The sequence below is a fragment of the Aquarana catesbeiana genome, linkage group LG10 (assembly GCF_042186555.1).
Source record: "Aquarana catesbeiana isolate 2022-GZ linkage group LG10, ASM4218655v1, whole genome shotgun sequence".
Lineage (NCBI taxonomy): Eukaryota > Metazoa > Chordata > Amphibia > Anura > Ranidae > Aquarana > Aquarana catesbeiana.
In genome coordinates, this window is record NC_133333.1 from 108,442,447 (window position 1) to 108,460,580 (window position 18,134).

At 42.7% G+C, this 18,134-nt stretch overlaps 1 protein-coding gene across 1 annotated transcript in view; it reads right to left on the reverse strand.

The window, feature by feature from the left end:
• Window positions 1–2,353: 2,353 nt before the first annotated feature.
• The window catches only part of LOC141109853 (zona pellucida-like domain-containing protein 1), a 53,214-nt gene continuing 37,433 nt past the window's right edge, over window positions 2,354–18,134 (reverse strand). The window contains exons 6-8 of the mRNA XM_073601111.1: window positions 10,308–10,394; window positions 3,561–3,720; window positions 2,354–3,481 (exon numbers count right to left, since the gene is read on the reverse strand). Coding sequence (XP_073457212.1) covers window positions 3,320–3,481; window positions 3,561–3,720; window positions 10,308–10,394 — 409 coding nt within the window. The 3' untranslated portion in view covers window positions 2,354–3,319. The remainder of the gene's footprint in view (window positions 3,482–3,560; window positions 3,721–10,307; window positions 10,395–18,134) is intronic.

The window sequence follows — 18,134 nt, forward strand, 5'->3', positions numbered from 1 at the left end:
TCTATAACAATGTATGTTTACAAGTACTTTGACCAGTAATATATACTGTATATAGTGTTTATTAGCATTCTATACTATATACCCTTATTGCCGATAATCAATATAATTCAGTTTAATTATTGCACTGATTACAGTTAACCCGCTTCATGAGTAGATTAAAAACATTTTAAGGAGAAAGTGGCGAAATTAAGCCCCGCAACCAATGCGACGATGAGCGTCATAAGAAGACCTGTATGCGATTCAGACCACTGATATGTCCCTGTGTACAATAGAAAGGAAACACTTGTTAATATATACAAAAGTCATGAGATATATTTTTGTTTTACAACAAAAGAAACATCATGCAGCATTGCATTTGTATTTTATTTATTTTTTACGTGATACAACACAAAAATGATTAGTCCTGAAAAGCTGACGATGTCAGTAATGTGTTTATTGTTAAACATACCAGTTGATTCTAGCAGATTTACTGGAATAGGATGGCAACTCTGTAATCTGCCCTTTCAAATTCCCTCAGCATTGTCACACCTTTTTTTAAGCCCTGCTGCCACCAAAATTGCATGGAGACACAGACTCTTGTCCTCAAATAACATCATCATGAACCTGGAGAAATAAGCTGGTCATCCCCACATGTGTGGTGTCACCTCCAGTAATGTCCCCTCTCCAAAGTGATCGACAGCAGCTTGCTTCTTCAAGATACCTCTGTAGGCTAGGAATAGGAAGTGTGACCAGGCCTGGACTGGCCATAGGGCTCACCAAGCATTTGGTGTCCAAGGTAGACATGTGCTGATGTTACTCTCCACCCGTAACCCTTGCCCAGAATATTACAAAAGGTAGCAGGGGAAATGGCCTATGGCCAGTCCAGGCCTGGTCACACTTCCTATTCCTAGCCTACAGAGGTATCTTGAAGAAGCAAGCTGCTGTCAATCACTTTGGAGAGGGGACATTACTGGAGGTGACACCACACATGTGGGGATGACCAGCTTATTTCTCCAGGTTCATGATGATGTTATTTGAGGGCAAGAGTCTGTGTCTCCATGCAACTTTTTTACCATATATTACTAACACTATATCAGTTGTGTGTTATTGAATTCCAGTTTTATTATTGTTGATTTACTTTACATCTGCTTTACTAATTTGAAGTTCTTACCTCCACTGGGGACTTGGCTTGCCTTATCTGCAAAATATAAAAAAATAACAATAAAGAAACTTGTGCAGAGAGCTAGTTTGAAAAAAAGTATCTTCTCAGAGATCCCTCACAATACATTGTTTTGATTACCAAAAATACACCATCCATCAAATGGCCATTATGTCTTGCAGCATACAGCATTAGATTACCAAAAGTGGCAGCTGCAACTGCTACCAGATCAATGACAACATTCTATTGTTCATTGATGAATTACAAGGATGGTGTTTTTTTATTTTCTCCTCTTGTATCACAGATAACAGAATTTGTAATGCATCTTGTTAGCAGCTATAGGAAGTGTTTTCAATTACAAAGAGTTATGAGCTGTGTGTTAAAGCATTTGATATAAATTGTAGGTAACTGTCAGGAGAAGATAAAGCTTTTCTTTTTACAACCACAAACATCTTTATGGGCCATTTAAAGCATGGTTATTTTATTCACTTTTGTACTTTCCTCCTGCATGAGATGCTTTGTAGGTTTTAATTTAGTAGACTTCAGAGGATTTTACAGTAATGCTTTGTAGAAAGAAAACATACAGTTCTTTCTTGAGTCTATGCCAGTGGTAAACTTGAGCTTTATGGCACGTAGACACAATCCGAAAATCGGATAAAAATATCACTTTCGACGTGATCGTACGTACGATAATCAGATTGTTAGTACAGAGCTTTCGAGAACTGATCATGACAATTCATCCGATATTATTTGATTGGACAAGCATGAACATTTTCCTCGTACGATACCAGATCGTAGGATTTTCGTTTAGTCAGTACAGTTGTCGTCCGAAAATACAGTACAAATACATTACAACACATGACATCACTTCTGACTTTTTTTTTCTGTTGTACGAGAATTTTCGTGACTTTAGTAACCTACTCAATGTCTACTTGCGACTATTAAGCGAAAAAAGTCAGACGATCTGTCGTCCGATTTTGGATCGTGTGTATGGGCATTAGTCTAAAAATAAAAGCACTTCACTGCAGCAATTAGGCTGCGTGATAATAATCAGTTATATCCCATGTAACAAAAAAGAATACCACCCTTATTCAAAAGTAATAATACATTTATTGTACACTGATACAGTAAGACCAATGAATGGAGCAAGAAAAAGAGCCTCTGAGTTTTAATTGCCATCTGTGCCCTTATTGGAGAGATTTCCCCTCTGGGACATAGATAAGGACAAAAACACATTTTCATAGAGTGAAGAAAAAGTTAGAACTTACAATGTTGCTATTGCATTCCATGCCTTCCTGTCTCAGGGACATATATAAACCCCAATTCTTCTATGGCCATCGCAGAGACAAGGGATAAGTGGAAAGTCTAGCCCAGTAAAAAACTCATAGAAATTTTGATTCTTTCTCACTCTTTCCCCAGTTTTTAAGAATACTTACCTAGAATTAGGCTTAAGGTGCTTCTAGTTTTGGACTATGAGTCCACTTTGAATTAAAGACTGTATTTCAACATCAATTGATTTTTTATTTTTTTTTTTACTTTTGTCGTTGTCAGGGCTGGGCTCAGCCATTCCTTCTCAGAGCTGGCTGCTCAGTTGTCGGCTAATTGCCAGCTCCTATATCTCCACAGTTACTCAGCTATTGATGATATCCTGCTCGTCACTCCTGCCTACTTAAGCTGTTCAGCCCAGTGGATCTCTGCCTTCGCCTTGGTCAACATCACAGAAACTCTCCTGCAATCCTGTTCAAGACTTGCTTTGCTGACATCCCTTCTGGCTCCAGATCCTGCTTGCTGTTCCACTACATTGATCCCTGACTTCTGGCTTGGCTGACTATCCGTTCCGGTTACTGAACTTTGGTTATGTTTTGACTACGTTTGTTCTTTTTACTTTTATTATTAAACAAGTGTGTCAGTTCTGTCAGTTCTCCCCTCAGAGAACCGGAAACTGTGTGTTTACACACACACAATTCCGGGTTCCCCGTGTGCCCCGAGCGATTGCAGGAGTCTGACGGTGATCGAGACAGCCAGGCACTCGCATCGGCTCGGGGGACGCGCCCCCTAGTGGCCACAGGGCAAAGCGACGTTACATAACATCGTTTCACCCAGCCGTGCCATTCTGCCACAGTACAACTGCGGTGGCTAGTCAGCATGTGGTTAAACAATATGATTTCCTGCACTTATTTTTTAACTGACATTAGAGCAAAAGTGAAAACTGATACACATAAACATTTCACAATTTCCAAACAAATCCATACCAGAAACAAGTAAAGGTCCAAGTGAAATGACAACTGAATCTGTTGTACTATCAGTATTAGTCCCTCTCTTCCTTCTTGAACCTGAACATTTCTTTAAAAAAAAAAATAATAAATTAAAACATATTTCAGTTATATCTGCAATGAATCTGTTTTATAAAGAGATGACTTACATCACACTGGCCAGGTAGACAAAGGCTAGTAAAGCAATGTAAGTATATTGTTGATGCCGGTTGTCCACTGTGCTGCACAAAACGGAAAGACTTGAAGCTGAACCGGGCAAACTTATCCACTCCCCTGGCAATAATAGAAGTCTGGTTTGGTGGAGAACAACTAGGGAAAAAAATAATTGCTGTTGATATTGTCAGTAAAATAAAGAAAACACAAATATGAACATTTGTATAAGTATTACAGGTAATTATGTTTATATTACAGCCTAAGCAAGATTATAGAAAAAATAAGAAAAATCACCGTAATTTAAACTTAAAATTAAACTTTAGTGTAAAAAATGCTAGCTGCATAGGCGTGCACACGGGGTGTGTCGGGTGTGCCTGGGCACACCCTAATCACCCCGTGCTGTCTCCAGAGATTTGCACCAAAATGCTGCATCCAAGAGAGTATGTGGTCCGCGCTGCCTGTAAAACAGTTTCACAGGCAGCAGATCGTGAGAATTGCCAGAGCTGTTCAGTGTATGAAACTGTCAGATAATGACACTACATGCAGTGAGAGACACCAGCTGTCAAAATGTCGGGGTGATGTCGGGGGTGGGCGGGACCGAAAGGCCATCAAACACCAGACAATGGGATGGGGTCTGGGCGGGCCGCTACATTTATCTGACCCCGCCCCCTCTCTGAAGCAGCTCAAACATTGGCTGGTGTTTATAGCGCTTGGTCCCGCCCACCCCCAACATCGTGGCTGAGTTGTAAGTCATCACAACTCAGCCGCGATGTCGGGGGTGGGCGGGATCAAGTGCCAACACCAACCAATGATTAGGCTGCTTCAGAGGGTGCGGAGCAGAGAAATGTAGCGGTCCGCCCAGGCCCATCCTATTGGCTGGTGTTTGGTAACTGATCAGTCCCGCCCACCACCAACATCACTGCTGACTTTTAACAGCTGGTGTCTCTCCCTGCATGCAGTGTCATTATCTGACAGTTTCATTCACTGAACAGCTCTTTCAATTCTCACGATCTCCTGAATGTGAAACTCCCCCTCTCCCCTATTTGTGCCACCCAATGCTGCCTATCAGTGCCAACCCACGCTACCAATCAGTGCCAACCAGTACTGCCTATCCGTGCCAGTGCTGCTTATTAGTGCCAACAAATTCTGACTATCAGTGCAAACAAGTGCTGCCTATCAGTGCCAATGCTGCTTATCAGTGCCAACCAATGCTGCCTATCAGTGCCAGTGCTGCTTATCAGTGCCAACCAATGCTGTCTATCAGTGCCAGTGCTGCTTATCAGTGCCAACCAATGCTGCCTATCAGTGCCAACCAGTACTGCCTATCCGCGCCAGTGCTGCTTATCAGTGCCAACCAATTCCGCCTATCAGTGCCAACCAGTGCAAACCAGTGCGGCCTATCAGTGCAAACCAGTGCTGCCTATCAGTGCCAGTGCTGCCTATCAGTGCCAACCAATACTGCCTATCAGTGCCAGTGCTGCTTATCAGTGCCAACCAATGCTGCCTATCAGTGCCAACCAGTACTGCCTATCCATGCCAGTGCTGCTTATCAGTGCCAACCAATTCTGCCTATCAGTGCCAACCAGTGCTGCCAATCAGTGCAAACCAGTGCTGCCTATCAGTGCCAACCAATGCTGTAAATCAGTGCCAACCAATGCTGTAAATCAGTGCCAATCAATGCTGCCTATCAGTGCTGCATATCAGTGCCCATCAGTGCTGTCCATCAGTGCTGCCAATCTGCGCCCATCAGTGCTGCATATCAGTGCCCATCAGTGCTGCCTATCAGTGCCAGTCAGTGCTGCCAATTAGAGCCCATCAGTGCTGCCTATCAGTGCCACCTATCAGTGCCCATCAGTGCTGCCAGTCAGTGTCCATCAGTGTTGCCTATCAGTGCAGCCTATCAGTGCCCATCAGTGTCCATCAGTGCTTCCAATCAGTGCTGCCTATCAGTGCCAATCAGTGTCCATCAGTGCTGCGAATCAGAGCCTATCAGTGCCCATAAGTGCTACCAATCAGAGCCCATCAGTGATGCATATCAGTGCCCATCAGTGCCGCCTATCAGTGCCAATCAGTGTTGACAATCAGTGCCCATCAGTGCCGCCCATCAGTGCTGCCTATCAGTGCCACCTATCAGTGCACATCAGTGCTACCAATTAGTGCCCAATCAAAGCTGCCAATCAGTGCTGCCAATCAGTGCAGCCTATTAGTGCCCATCAGTGCTGCCTATCAGTGCCCATTAGTGCTGCCTTGGCAGGGATGGGGGAAACCCCTCTACAGATAATTGCAATACAAATTACCTTCAATTGCAACAACTTTTTAGTTGGGAGGTTCACACCATTATAGCACTTTGGAATTTTTATTTTTTAGAGTGTTACACTTAATTGTATATGTTTTAGTTACGGTTATAATGTGAATTATTGCAATTGAAGTTAATTTCCCACCACCCCTGCTAAGTCCATGTCTTTATGGACCTTGCTTTGTGCACTGGTGTGCAGTCATGTTGGAACAGGAAGGGGCCATCCCCAAACTGTTCCCACAAAGTTGGGAGCATGAAATTGTCCAAAATGTCTTGGTTTGCTGACGCCTTAAGAGTTCCCTTCACTGGAACTAAGGGGCCAAGCCCAACTCCTGAAAAACAACCCCACACCATAATCCCCCCCCCCTCCACCAGATGATTTGGACCAGTGCACAAAGCAAGATCCATAAAGACATGGATGAGCGAGTTTGGGGGAGTTTGGGGTGGAGGAACTTGACTGACCTGCACAGAGTCCTGACCTCAACTCGATAGAATACCTTTGGGATAAATTTGAGTGGAGACTGTGAGCCAGGCCTTCTTGTCCAACATCAGCACCTGACCTCACGAATGCCCTTCTGGAAGAATGGTCAAACATTCCCACAGACACACTTCTAAACCTTGTGGACAGCCTTCCCAGAAGGGTTGAAGCTTTTATAGCTGCAAAGGATGTATATATAGAGAGGTAAAGAAGAACCAAAAGATCACTGTGGCTGAGCTCCAGAGATGCAGTCGGGAGATGAGAGAAAGTTGTAGAAAGTCAACCATCACTGCAGCCCTCCACCAGTTGGGGCTTTATGGTAGAGTGGCCCGACGGAAGCCTCTCCTCAGTGCAAGAGACATGAAAGCCCGCATGGAGTTTGCTAAAAGACACCTGAAGGACTCCAAGATGGTGAGAAATAAGATTCTCTGGTCTGATGAGACCAAGATAGAACTTTTTGGCCTTAATTCTAAGCGGTATGTGTGGAGAAAACCAGGCACTGCTCATCACCTTTCCAATACGGTCCCAACATTGAAGCATGGTGGTGGCAGCATCATGCTGTGGGGGTGTTTTTCAGCTGCAGGGACAGGACGACTGGTTGCAATTGAGGGAAAGATGAATGCGGCCAAGTACAGGGATATTCTGGACGAAAACCTTCTCCAGAGTGCTCAGGACCTCAGACTTGGGCCGAAGGTTTACCTTCCAACAAGACAATGACCCTAAGCACACAGCTAAAATAACAAAGGAGTGGCTTCACAACAACTCCGTGACTGTTCTTGAATGGCCCAGCCAGAGCCCTGACTTAAACCCAATTGAGCATCTCTGAAGAGACCTAAAAATGGCTGTCCACCAACCTTTACCATCCAACCTGACAGAACTGGAGAGGATCTGCAAGGAGGAATGGCAGAGGATCTCCAAATCCAGGTGTGAAAAACTTGTTGCATCTTTCCCAAAAAGACTCATGGCTGTATTAGATCAAAAGGGTGCTTCTACTAAATACTGAGCAAAGCGTCTGAATACTTAGAACCATGTGATATTTCAGTTTTTCTTTTTTAATAAATCTGCAAAAATGTCAACAATTCTGTGTTTTTCTGTCAATATGGGGTGCTGTGTGTACATTAATGAGGAAAAAAAATGAACTAAAATGATTCTAGCAAATGGCTGCAATATAACAAAGAGTGAAAAATTTAAGGGGGTCTGAATACTTTCCGTCCCCACTGTATATATATATATATATATATATATGTGTGTGTGTGTGTGTGTGTGTGTGTATATATATATATATGTATATATATATATGTGTATATATGTATGTATATATGTATGTATATATGTATATATATATGTATATATATATATATATATATATATATATATATATATATATATATATATATGTGTGTATATATATATATATATATATATATATATATATATATATGTGTATGTGTGTATGTGTGTGTGTGTGTGTGTGTGTGTGTGTGTGTGTGTGTATATATATATATATATATACACACACACACATACACACGTATGTGTGCTTGAGCTTTTGGGTGCACACCCTAATGCAATAGGCTGCGCACGCCTATGGGTAGCTGGAAGATTTTGATTACACAAGAGACTCTACTTTGTAGGTCTCTGCTGCAAAAATGCTTATTTCCTTCTTCTTTAGATTTTATATTGAGCTGCACGTGTAAGACTAATGCCCTGTACACATGATCGGATTTTCCAACAGAAAATGTGTGATAGGACCTTGTTGTCGGAAATTCCAACCATGTGTAGGCTCCATCACACATTTTCCATTGGAATTTCCGACACACAAAGTTTGAGAGCTTGCTATTATATTTTCCGACAACAAAATCCGTTGTCGGAAATTCCGATCATGTGTACACAAATCCGACGCACAAAGTGCCATGCATGCTCAGAATAAATAAAGAGATGAAAGCTATTGGCTACTGCCCCGTTTATAGTCCTGACGTACGTGTTTTACGTCACTGTGCTCAGAACGATCGGATTTTCCAACAACTTTGTGTGACCGTGTGTATGCAGGACAAGTTTGAGCCAACAATCCGTCGGAAAAATCCATGGATTTTGTTGTCGGAATGTCCGATCAATGTCCGACCGTGTGTACAGGGCATAAGTATATATTCTCAGCATATCATACCAGGATGAATTAGCTCCCATGCGCATGCACACGAGATAACCAGTGATGGTGAACCTTGGCACCTTTGGCACCTTGGAACCTTTGGAACTATGTTTCCCACGATGCTCCACTACACTGCAGAGTGCATGAGCATCATGGGAAATGTAGTTCCAAAACATCGGGAGTGCCAAGGTTCGCCATCACTGCCCTAGACCAATCAATAAAAATAGACGAAGACACTAACCCAAAAGGAGATCAAGTAAAGATGTTGGCAGTGACAAAGGAAATTATAGACATTGCACGACTGGAACGTTAAGCGCTATGCATTAAAGTGAAAAACCTTCTGTGCTGCAGCTGCCCACTAGAGACCTCCTTTTTCTTATCTGAATCCGATCATTCCAGAGGCGAGCATGAGCACAGCAGCTCCAGGCTCTGTCTCAGGTCCTCATTGGATAGATTGATAGCAACAGGAGCCATTGGCTTCTGCTGCTGTCAATCAAATCCAGTGACATGGGAGCCAGGGGCGGGGCCAAGTCCTGCTGTCTGTGTCAATGGACACAGCAGCAGTACTCAGGAGTGCGCCCGCACGAGTGACCACATGGAAAGCAGCTCTCCGTGGGGGCACTGCCAGGAAAGGAGGATCGAGGCCGCTCTGTGCAAAACCCTTGCACAGAGCAGGTAAGTATGACATGTTTGCTATTTTGAAAAAAAAAGAAACCTTTACAATCACTTTAAATGTAACACCATTATGAATAGAAATTGTAACTCCATTAAAAGATTGTTTATTTATGTCTTTGAGAATAAGTGTTGTAGGTTCATTCACATATATCTAAAACGCCAAAAAGATGAAGATAACAAAAATGTTATTCTGTTTCTGGTGTAAAAAAGAAAGGTAAATTTATGCACAAATAATGTAGTTATGAGAATTAAGCGGAGTGATGGGAAAACTGATTTTGCAATAAAATTACTTAAATTTTGTTTAAATCAGCCTCAAATGTTACCAGTCAAAAAAAAAAAAAACACGGGGGGTTTACTAGAACTGGTACACACAGAATCTGGTGCAGCTGTGCATAGTAACCAATCAGCGTCTCGGTTTTATTGGCAAAGCCTAATTGAACAATCTGAGGTTAGAAGCTTATGGGTTATTATGCACAGCCGCACCAGATTCTGAGTGAACCAGTTTTAGTAACTTGCCCCCATATTGTTTTATGTTTTAACAAAACCATATGACCATCATCTCAAAGCTGCAATGGTGATCAGTGCCTTTGTTGATAAACAAAGCCAACCCTACTAGTAGCTCAAACACTAACCCTAAACCTAACACTAAGCATAAGCCTGACCCCATTCCTAATGCTAGCCCTTCGTTGATCAGCCAACAAAACATTTACAAAATGATTGACACCAATAGCAGATGCATCTCAGGAGTAACGACAGAGAGTGTTTTGAGTATGACTGGTTTCTTTTGCTTACTAACATCTGTTTTACAGGATAATATCCCATTTAGAAGCATATGTATGAAAATAAAACGAGAGGAGGTATTTTTGGCCCATGGCTAGTTTAAGAAATCCATACATTTTACATATAACTTATGAGATTGACATTAAACCTATATAATATTAAATGTATATCAAAGAGTACTACTCAAGTGCTACATCTGAAACATCAACACATTAAAGAATTCCTGCTTTCTGAAAAACAATAATATAGCCATATAGATATATTCTCATAAGTCTATGTTTTTTTATTATTATATAAACTGATGTTATCATTTGGTAAAACTAGATGTATTGCCACTTTCTTACATAAGATATAATATGAGCAATTACCCGGTGAAGAAATCGTAGAATTCATTTTGTGCAGGTGAAACCAAAGGAGAAGGAGTAGCAAAGCATCGATCTAGGTATACATTGTAGCTGTGGGGAAATGAGAATGACAGTCCTTTAATACTGTGTTTGTTGTATGTTGTATATCTATGCTATAAATCTCAAGGGAGCTATTAATACTCACATATAAACCTGTAAAAACGACTGGCCTCTTTCACACGAGGCGGATCCATTTAGCGAGGCGGATGGCGAACGTATCTCCATACACCTGTTTTTAGCAGATCGGATGGCAGACGGGTGTCAGCAGACACATCTCCACTGACATCCATCTCCCCACAGGAGTCAACGGATGGCCCGCTCGAATCCGGATCCGAGCTGACTTGTCATGTGAAAGGGGCCTAACTCTAACTACAATTTGTAAGAAACTCTTACTGGATAATAAATGTAGAATTTGTAAAAGAGATCTGTAGAAAAGATTTTCTATGTTACAAAAAGACAAGGGTGCGTTTCCCTACACACCAATAGCCACTGGAATAAAACTTAACCTTTATTAGGGATTTTTAATAAAATGTACTGTATATAAAAGACTATGTGCTTATTTACTCATAGAGGGAGCTGCAAAAAGGTGTACAGAGAATGGTTGGTGATTAGGGATGGGCCGAACACCCTCTGATTCAGTTTGAACAGGCAAACACCTCGAACAGGCAAAAAGTTCTAGCGAACATGCAAACCCTATTAAAGTCTATGGGACACGAACATGAAAAATCAAAAGTCTTCATTTTAATGGCTTATATGCAAGTAAAAATATAAAAAGTGGGTGCTGCGCTGACCTAATAAAATAACGGGGTATAATACCCTATAACAGTGTAAACTTAATACATAAAACTGTGAAATCATATATAGATAGACAGTACCAATGTACACGGTGTGTAACCTGTAGAACACTTTATCGTGCTATAATCATCAATATGTGTCCAATGTAGCAATACTAAGCATGCAGGGAATAAGCATAATCAATCCTCATGCATGCATAGCAGCTTGTGCAAAAACTTAAAGTGCTATTGTGCTGATGTGAAAAACAAAAAATAAATAAGAATATTCTATAAATATGTCTGCCTGTGCAAACAAATACTGTGAACTTACAGGGATCAAAAACAATTCCTTTTGCATAAAATAACCAAATGACATATAAAATATACAATATAGTGCAAATAAGCAAAATTGTGCAAAATCAAGCAATTTTGTTTATTTGTTTGCACAGGCAGACATATTTGTAGAATATTCTTATTTATTTTTTGTTTTTCACATCAGCACAATAGCACTTTAAGTTTTTACACAAGCTGCTACGCATGCATGAGGATTGATTATGCTTATTCCCTGCATGCTTAGTATTGCTACATTGGACACATATTGATGATTATAGCACGAGAAAGTGTTCTACAGGTTACACACCGTGTACATTGGTACTGTCTATCTATATATGATTTCACAGTTTTATGTATTAAGTTTACACTGTTATAGGGTATTATACCCCGTTATTTTATTAGGTCAGCGCAGCACCCACTTTTTACATTTTTACCGCCTGTGGGCTTTGTTTGATCCCATTCGGTGTCCGCAGCTGTCCGCGTGTACACCTTTTTTCCTAGGTAGCGCAGGAATAACTTACTTTACATACTTTTGATTCTTATATGCACGTAATTGCCATAAAAAGTATATGGGGACCCGGGTACTGCTCCAGGGGACATGTATCACATGCAAAAAAAAGTTTTTAAAACGTCAGTTTTTAAAGGAGCAGTGATTTTAATGATGTTTAAAGTGAAACAATAAAAATTAAATATTCCTTTAAATCTCGTGCCTGGGGGGTCCCCTTAGTCTCCCCGTAAAGTGGCACATCTGTACAATGTATAGAACATGCCACAGCAATAATGACATGTCTAAAGGAAAAGATGTAATTTAAACTTACTTGGGGGGCGTGACCGGATGTGGAGGTGAGTGGAGGTGTGTGAGCTCCCTCCTCGCTCTAGCTCCTTGCTGCCACCCCTAATGAACTGATCCAGCGTTACGTATCTGGCTATCTCTTCTCGTCTGATCCTGCCCCTTCCTACCCGGCTTACCGTCTCTCAAGACTTCCGAGGCGTGCGGACTGGCTGGCTGGAGACAGTGGAGTGTGCGCGGGAGACTGACGCTGGTGGAGGCTGGACGCCTGGCTGCCTGGTGACGGCGTCCTGGGCTGCTCGCGCCGGCTGGTTGCTCGGCAACGGCTCTGCACTCTCGTGAGAGCCGAGAGAACCCCGTAGGAGTTGGAGGGGAAAGCGGTGACTGGTCTGACAGACACTCCTCGTGGCGGACGCTACAGGATCGGAGGACCAGGTCCTGGATCCAGGAATAGTGAGAGACCCGCTGGGAGGGCTTGTCCATGCTGCCTGATAGCCGCCTGATAGCCCTGATACCGGGAAGCGCCAAAAGGTAACTGCGGTGGAACTGGTATTTTTTACATTGTGCGGCATTAAGCAATGGAGGTCATGTACATTTCTTAGTGAAGCCGGGGGAGTGCAGGTGCTTGGTGAGCAGTAACGTCTTATCTTACTAAAGGAACTTTCTTTTTCACTCTGGTACCCCCCCTTTATTATTATTATTTTTTCTGTCTACTTTACACCTTATCTTTGCATAGCTGCATCATGACTAGAAAAAAGGGGGAGGAACAGGCCCAGCACACCCAGGAAAGCTCAACGGCCCAGTCTACCCGCTCACGCAAAGAGAAGGGGAACCAGGCGGCATCTGCAATGGCAGTGGCGGCTAAACTAGAGATATATGCGCACTCCCTCTCACATTCCCCAGCTATCTCATGAGAAGACACAGCTGGGATGTACGGGGGACAGAAAAAGCATAAGTAAAATTTCATCAACATCGTTAGCTACCGCTAAAATGGCGAATAAAAAAAGTCCTGAGAGGGATCTCTCGGAAAAAGCGCCAGAAGTTACCCTTGATATTAGTGAAACTGGCGGACCTGAGCCCACATTAAAAGAGGTACTGAATGCAGTCAACTCCTGCAGGGGATCACTGAGCAATCTATGTGACCAGTTAAGGGGTCTTAAGGAAGAGCTATGCTCTATGAGTCAAGAACTACAAAAAGCTGTGGAAAGGATCTCCATTCTGGAGGAGAGGCTAAGTCAAGTTGAAGATGTCTTATACCCAATGGACAAGAATTTAAAGTAATGAAAACCCAGTTAGATACATACAAGTTTAAAATGGATGAAATGGAGAACAGATTACGTAGACATAATGTGAGGGTGATGGGCCTCCCAGAGAAAAGCGAGGGTTCCTGTCCTGAAGAATTCTTGGAAGGGTGGCTCAGGGAGGTCTTTGGAACTGAGACATTTTCGCACTTTTTTGCTATTGAGAGGCCGCACAGAGTACCCACTAGGATTACCTCACCAGGCACTCGCCCCAGACCATTGATTATGAAACTGTTTAGTTATAAAGATAAGGTGGCACTGATGCAGAAATCCAGAGAGAGGGGGGATATTTTTTATAATGGCGCCCGAATTTCATTATATCCAGACTACTCACCGGACCTACAGAAGAAAAGGGCAGGATTTGCGGATATTAAGCGCAGTTTGCGGACTCTCAAAATATCATATGCCTTGCTGTACCTGGCGCGTTTGCGCATTGAGGCCCTAAGGGCAACACAATTTTTCGACTCTGCTGATAGGGCCGCAAAGTGGCTCGAAGACAACAAGAAGAACTTTTAGAGCTGGAATATAATGAGTGAAAATTATTTTTGATGTTTGATGGGGTTTTTTTTTTTTGCAGCCAGGGCTGGAGGGGGAGGGGATGGTTGATGAAGGTGTTTAATGAGAGATGGTAAAGGGTGGCAAGTTGATGTTTTTTTTGATAACATTACTGTATGAAATTTGGGTTAGGGGAAGGGAGGGAATTAGGGGAGGGCAAGTAAGGACAAGTAAGGGAGTATATTTTGATTGGGGGAAGGAGTGTTTTAAAAAAGTATGTTGTTGGGGTCAGAAGGGTCACAAAGTTTGTCCCCAGGGTTTGCCAAGTTAGGCTTGGGGGGAGGAGGGTGGGGTCACAAGAGGGTAAAGAAGCACATAAGTTTCAATTAATAAAAAAGGGTTACACCGCACTAGAACAAAAGCTGGGGATAGAAAAGGTTAAAATGGCACATAGATTTTTGAGATATTCACGCACAATTAAGAATAGTAAAGCAAGGTTAGTAATGGTGCTGAGTGTGGAGTTGAGTGTGGCAGGGAAAGATATACAAAAAGATAGGTACTCTAGACAGGTTGGTCATGGTAGAAGGGTTATGAGTGTTTTCAGTCACTTAAGACAGTCTCTTTTTTCTCGGCCCCCTGTTTGCAAGGGTTGTAATTTCCTTTTATTATTGATTATTTAGTTTTTTTGCCAATGCTGCCTAGAACAGTAGGAATAAGTTCATGGAATATCAGGGGAATGGGCGACCCTATTAAGAGGGCCACTGTATTCTCGGAGTTGGAGTCCCGCGGCTCGGGATTGATGTGCTTGCAGGAGACACACCTGACCAATGAGTCCAAATTATTGGTCGGGAATAAGAAATTTCAAGCCCAATTTCACTCAGTGTATTCCTCTTATTCAAGGGGAGTGAGTATATTGGTCAAAAAAGGTCTGGCGTTTTCCTGCAGGGATGTCAAGATTGATGCACTGGGTTGCTATGTGTTTTCTTACACTGCTTTATAGAGGGTAACCCCTTTATTATAGCAAATTTGTATATCCCTCCCCCTTTAAGATGGAGATTCTGTATTGTTTATTGGAGTATGTGGAGGATAAAGCCGACATCCCGATCATAGCGGTGGGCGATTTCAACATGGTCCTTGACAACTGCCTGGATAGGTTTCCACCAGGGGCCAGGGTGGAAAGGGCATCTAGGGGGTGGCTTGCCCAGTTCTTTGAGGAGGTTGGGTGGTGCGACCTTTGGAGAACTCGAAACCCAAAGGACCGGTGGTACTCTTGTTTCTCGGGGTCACACCGTACCATCTTGCATTGACTTGGCGATAAGTAATGGGGTAGCACAGCCCCTTGTAAGAAAGATAGAATATCGCCCGAAGGGGATATTGGATCACTCGCCTCTGACGCTGGTGGTAAAAGTTCATGATAGATATACTCAGAGATTATAGGCGTTAAACCCAGTGTGGCTGGAGATTATAGGGGATACAGAAGACATATCTGTAAAATTAGAAGAGTTTATAGAAAATAATCTGGGATCAGCGTCGGAGGGGGTGGTCTGGGATTCCCTAAAAGCATTTCTTAGGGGGATTTTAATGCAACAGGTAATAAGGGTTAAGAAACAATCAAAGGCAAGGGGTGAGCAGATTAGAAAAGAGGTGTTGGATTTGGAGAGGCAATATGTGGAAGATCCAAGCCCAGAAAATCAGGAGTTATGCTTGAAAAAGCAACAGGAGTATAAGACTGATATAACCAGAAATGCTGAGAATAGGAGACTTTTTCAGAGGCAGAGGTGTTTTAGAGAGGGGGAAAGAGTGGGTCGAATGTTGGCATTATTGGTTAACACCAATTCCCCCTCATCATCGATGCCTATGATTAGGACTCCTAGTGGGGAAATTTCATCCTATCCCTCGAAAGTTAAGGAAACATTCTTTGAATTTTATAAAGACTTATATAAGTCACAACATCGGTTAGAACCGAGAGAGATTGAAAGTTTCCTATTGGGTGTCAGTTTGCCGACTCTGATGCAGACAGGATCGGATTGGAATCTCCCATAACTCTTGAAGAACAAAAACAAGCAGTAGCAGATATGCCCAACCAAAAATCCCCAGGCCCGGACGGACTGCCCTTGGAAACCTATAAGCATTTTGGCGCGGTATTGCTTCCACTACTTTTGAAAACATTGAACTGGGCGGCTACAGAGGGTAGGCTGCCCTCTTCGATGTCAGAGACCAACATAATACTGATACCGAAAGAGGGGAAAGATCATCTCGATGTATCTTTATGTAGACCAATCTCACTTCTATGTTCTGATATCAAAATTTTGGCAAAAGTAATGGCAATTAGGCTAAATAAATGTATCTCGGGATTAGTACATCCGGACCAGGCAGGGTTTATCCCTAATAGGTCCGCCAGTGTAAACATTAGATGGACGTACTTGAATCTCCAGTCCCCGACAGGGGGTAAGGGTTCCAGAGCGATTTTGTCCTTGGACATTGCCAAGGCATTCGACAGCATGGAATGGGGATATCTCTGGTGGGTACTGGAGAGATTCGGGTTTGGTCCTATGTTTATTAGATGGGTGAAAACTTTATATTCCCACCCAAGCGCCAGACTAAAGATAAATAATGAATACTCAGAATGGCTGCCTCTTGAGAGAGGGACGAGGCAGGGGTGCCCGTTGTCACCCCTGCTGTTCGCTCTAGCAATGGAGCCACTAGCAGAAGTAATGAGAACATCGACCGATGTGCAAAGATTTAGGAAGAGTGATGGGGAAGAAAAGATAGCGTTATACGCAGACAATGTGCTACTATTTTGGGTGATACGGGGCCATCCCTAGAAAAAGTGATACAGCTTGTGGAAAGGTTTGGGAGATTATCGGGATTGATAGTTAACTGGGGAAAATCTACACTTTTACCGATAGACTCAACTATTAATGCTTTTACTGGTCATATATCTCGGTTAAGGGTAACAGAGAAGATGAGGTACCTGGGCATAGTTGTCTCTAATGACCCCTACCAATATATTGGAGATAACTTAGTCCCCCTCTTGGCAAAATTCAAAAGGAAAAGTGACATTTGGTGCCAACTCCCTTTATCTATGGCAGGTAGAGCCAACCTAGTCAAGATGATATGGATGCCACAACTATTGTATGTGCTCCATAACTCCCCAGTCTGGATTGGGAAGAAATGGTTTCTAAAAATAAACACCTTATTTAGAGAATTAATATGGAGGAAAGGGCAGGCAAGGATTAGCTTACAAATTTACAGCGACCTATTAGGGAGGGGGGAATGGCAGTACCCCAACCATATAGCTATTTTCTGGCTGCTCAGCTGCAGCACATAGGGGGATGCGAGACCCAAGGAATGATGGACACTAGTGATAAAATCATGCTGCAGGGCAATCCACATAATTCCCTGGCGAAGGCATTGGAGGCTGGTTCATTACAGGAAGGGCTTCCAACATACAGGTTAGTTACCAAAGTCTGGCAGACTGTTAAGAGGATTATGGGTTATAGGGGCTTCACCGAATTCTCACCCATATGGCATAACAAATCTTTACAAGAATTGTTAGCCTTGGAAAAAAACAGGATATGGGAACATTATGGAATATGCAGGTTGGTCCAGTTATATGAAGATAATATCCTAAAATCCTTTACTGAGCTGAGACGAGAATACAGAATTCCAAATAAAACATTCTATTGCTATTTGCAGACCAGGCATGCCTTGGACAGTTAATTTAGGAACTGCCCACCTGAATGGTGCAAAGCTCCACGTCTTAATAGAATAACTAGAACAAACAATACTAAAGGCCTGATTGCAATGACATATGGACAATTGGCTGAAAAGCTACTTGCCCCACAAGCGACTATGGGTTTTAGGGCGAGATGGGAAGTAGATGTGGGGGAGATTACGGACCACCAGTGGAAAAGGATTTTGGAGTCTGGCCCGCTGGTGTCTGTTTCTCCGTCGCAGCAGGCCTCGCATCTCCTCCTGCTACACAGAGCCTATTTCGATTCGGTAACAGACTGGATGATAAATGCCCCAGGTGCCTGGATACAGGAGATCTCATTCATATGATGTGGAGATGCCCAAAACTAGTAAGATTTTGGGC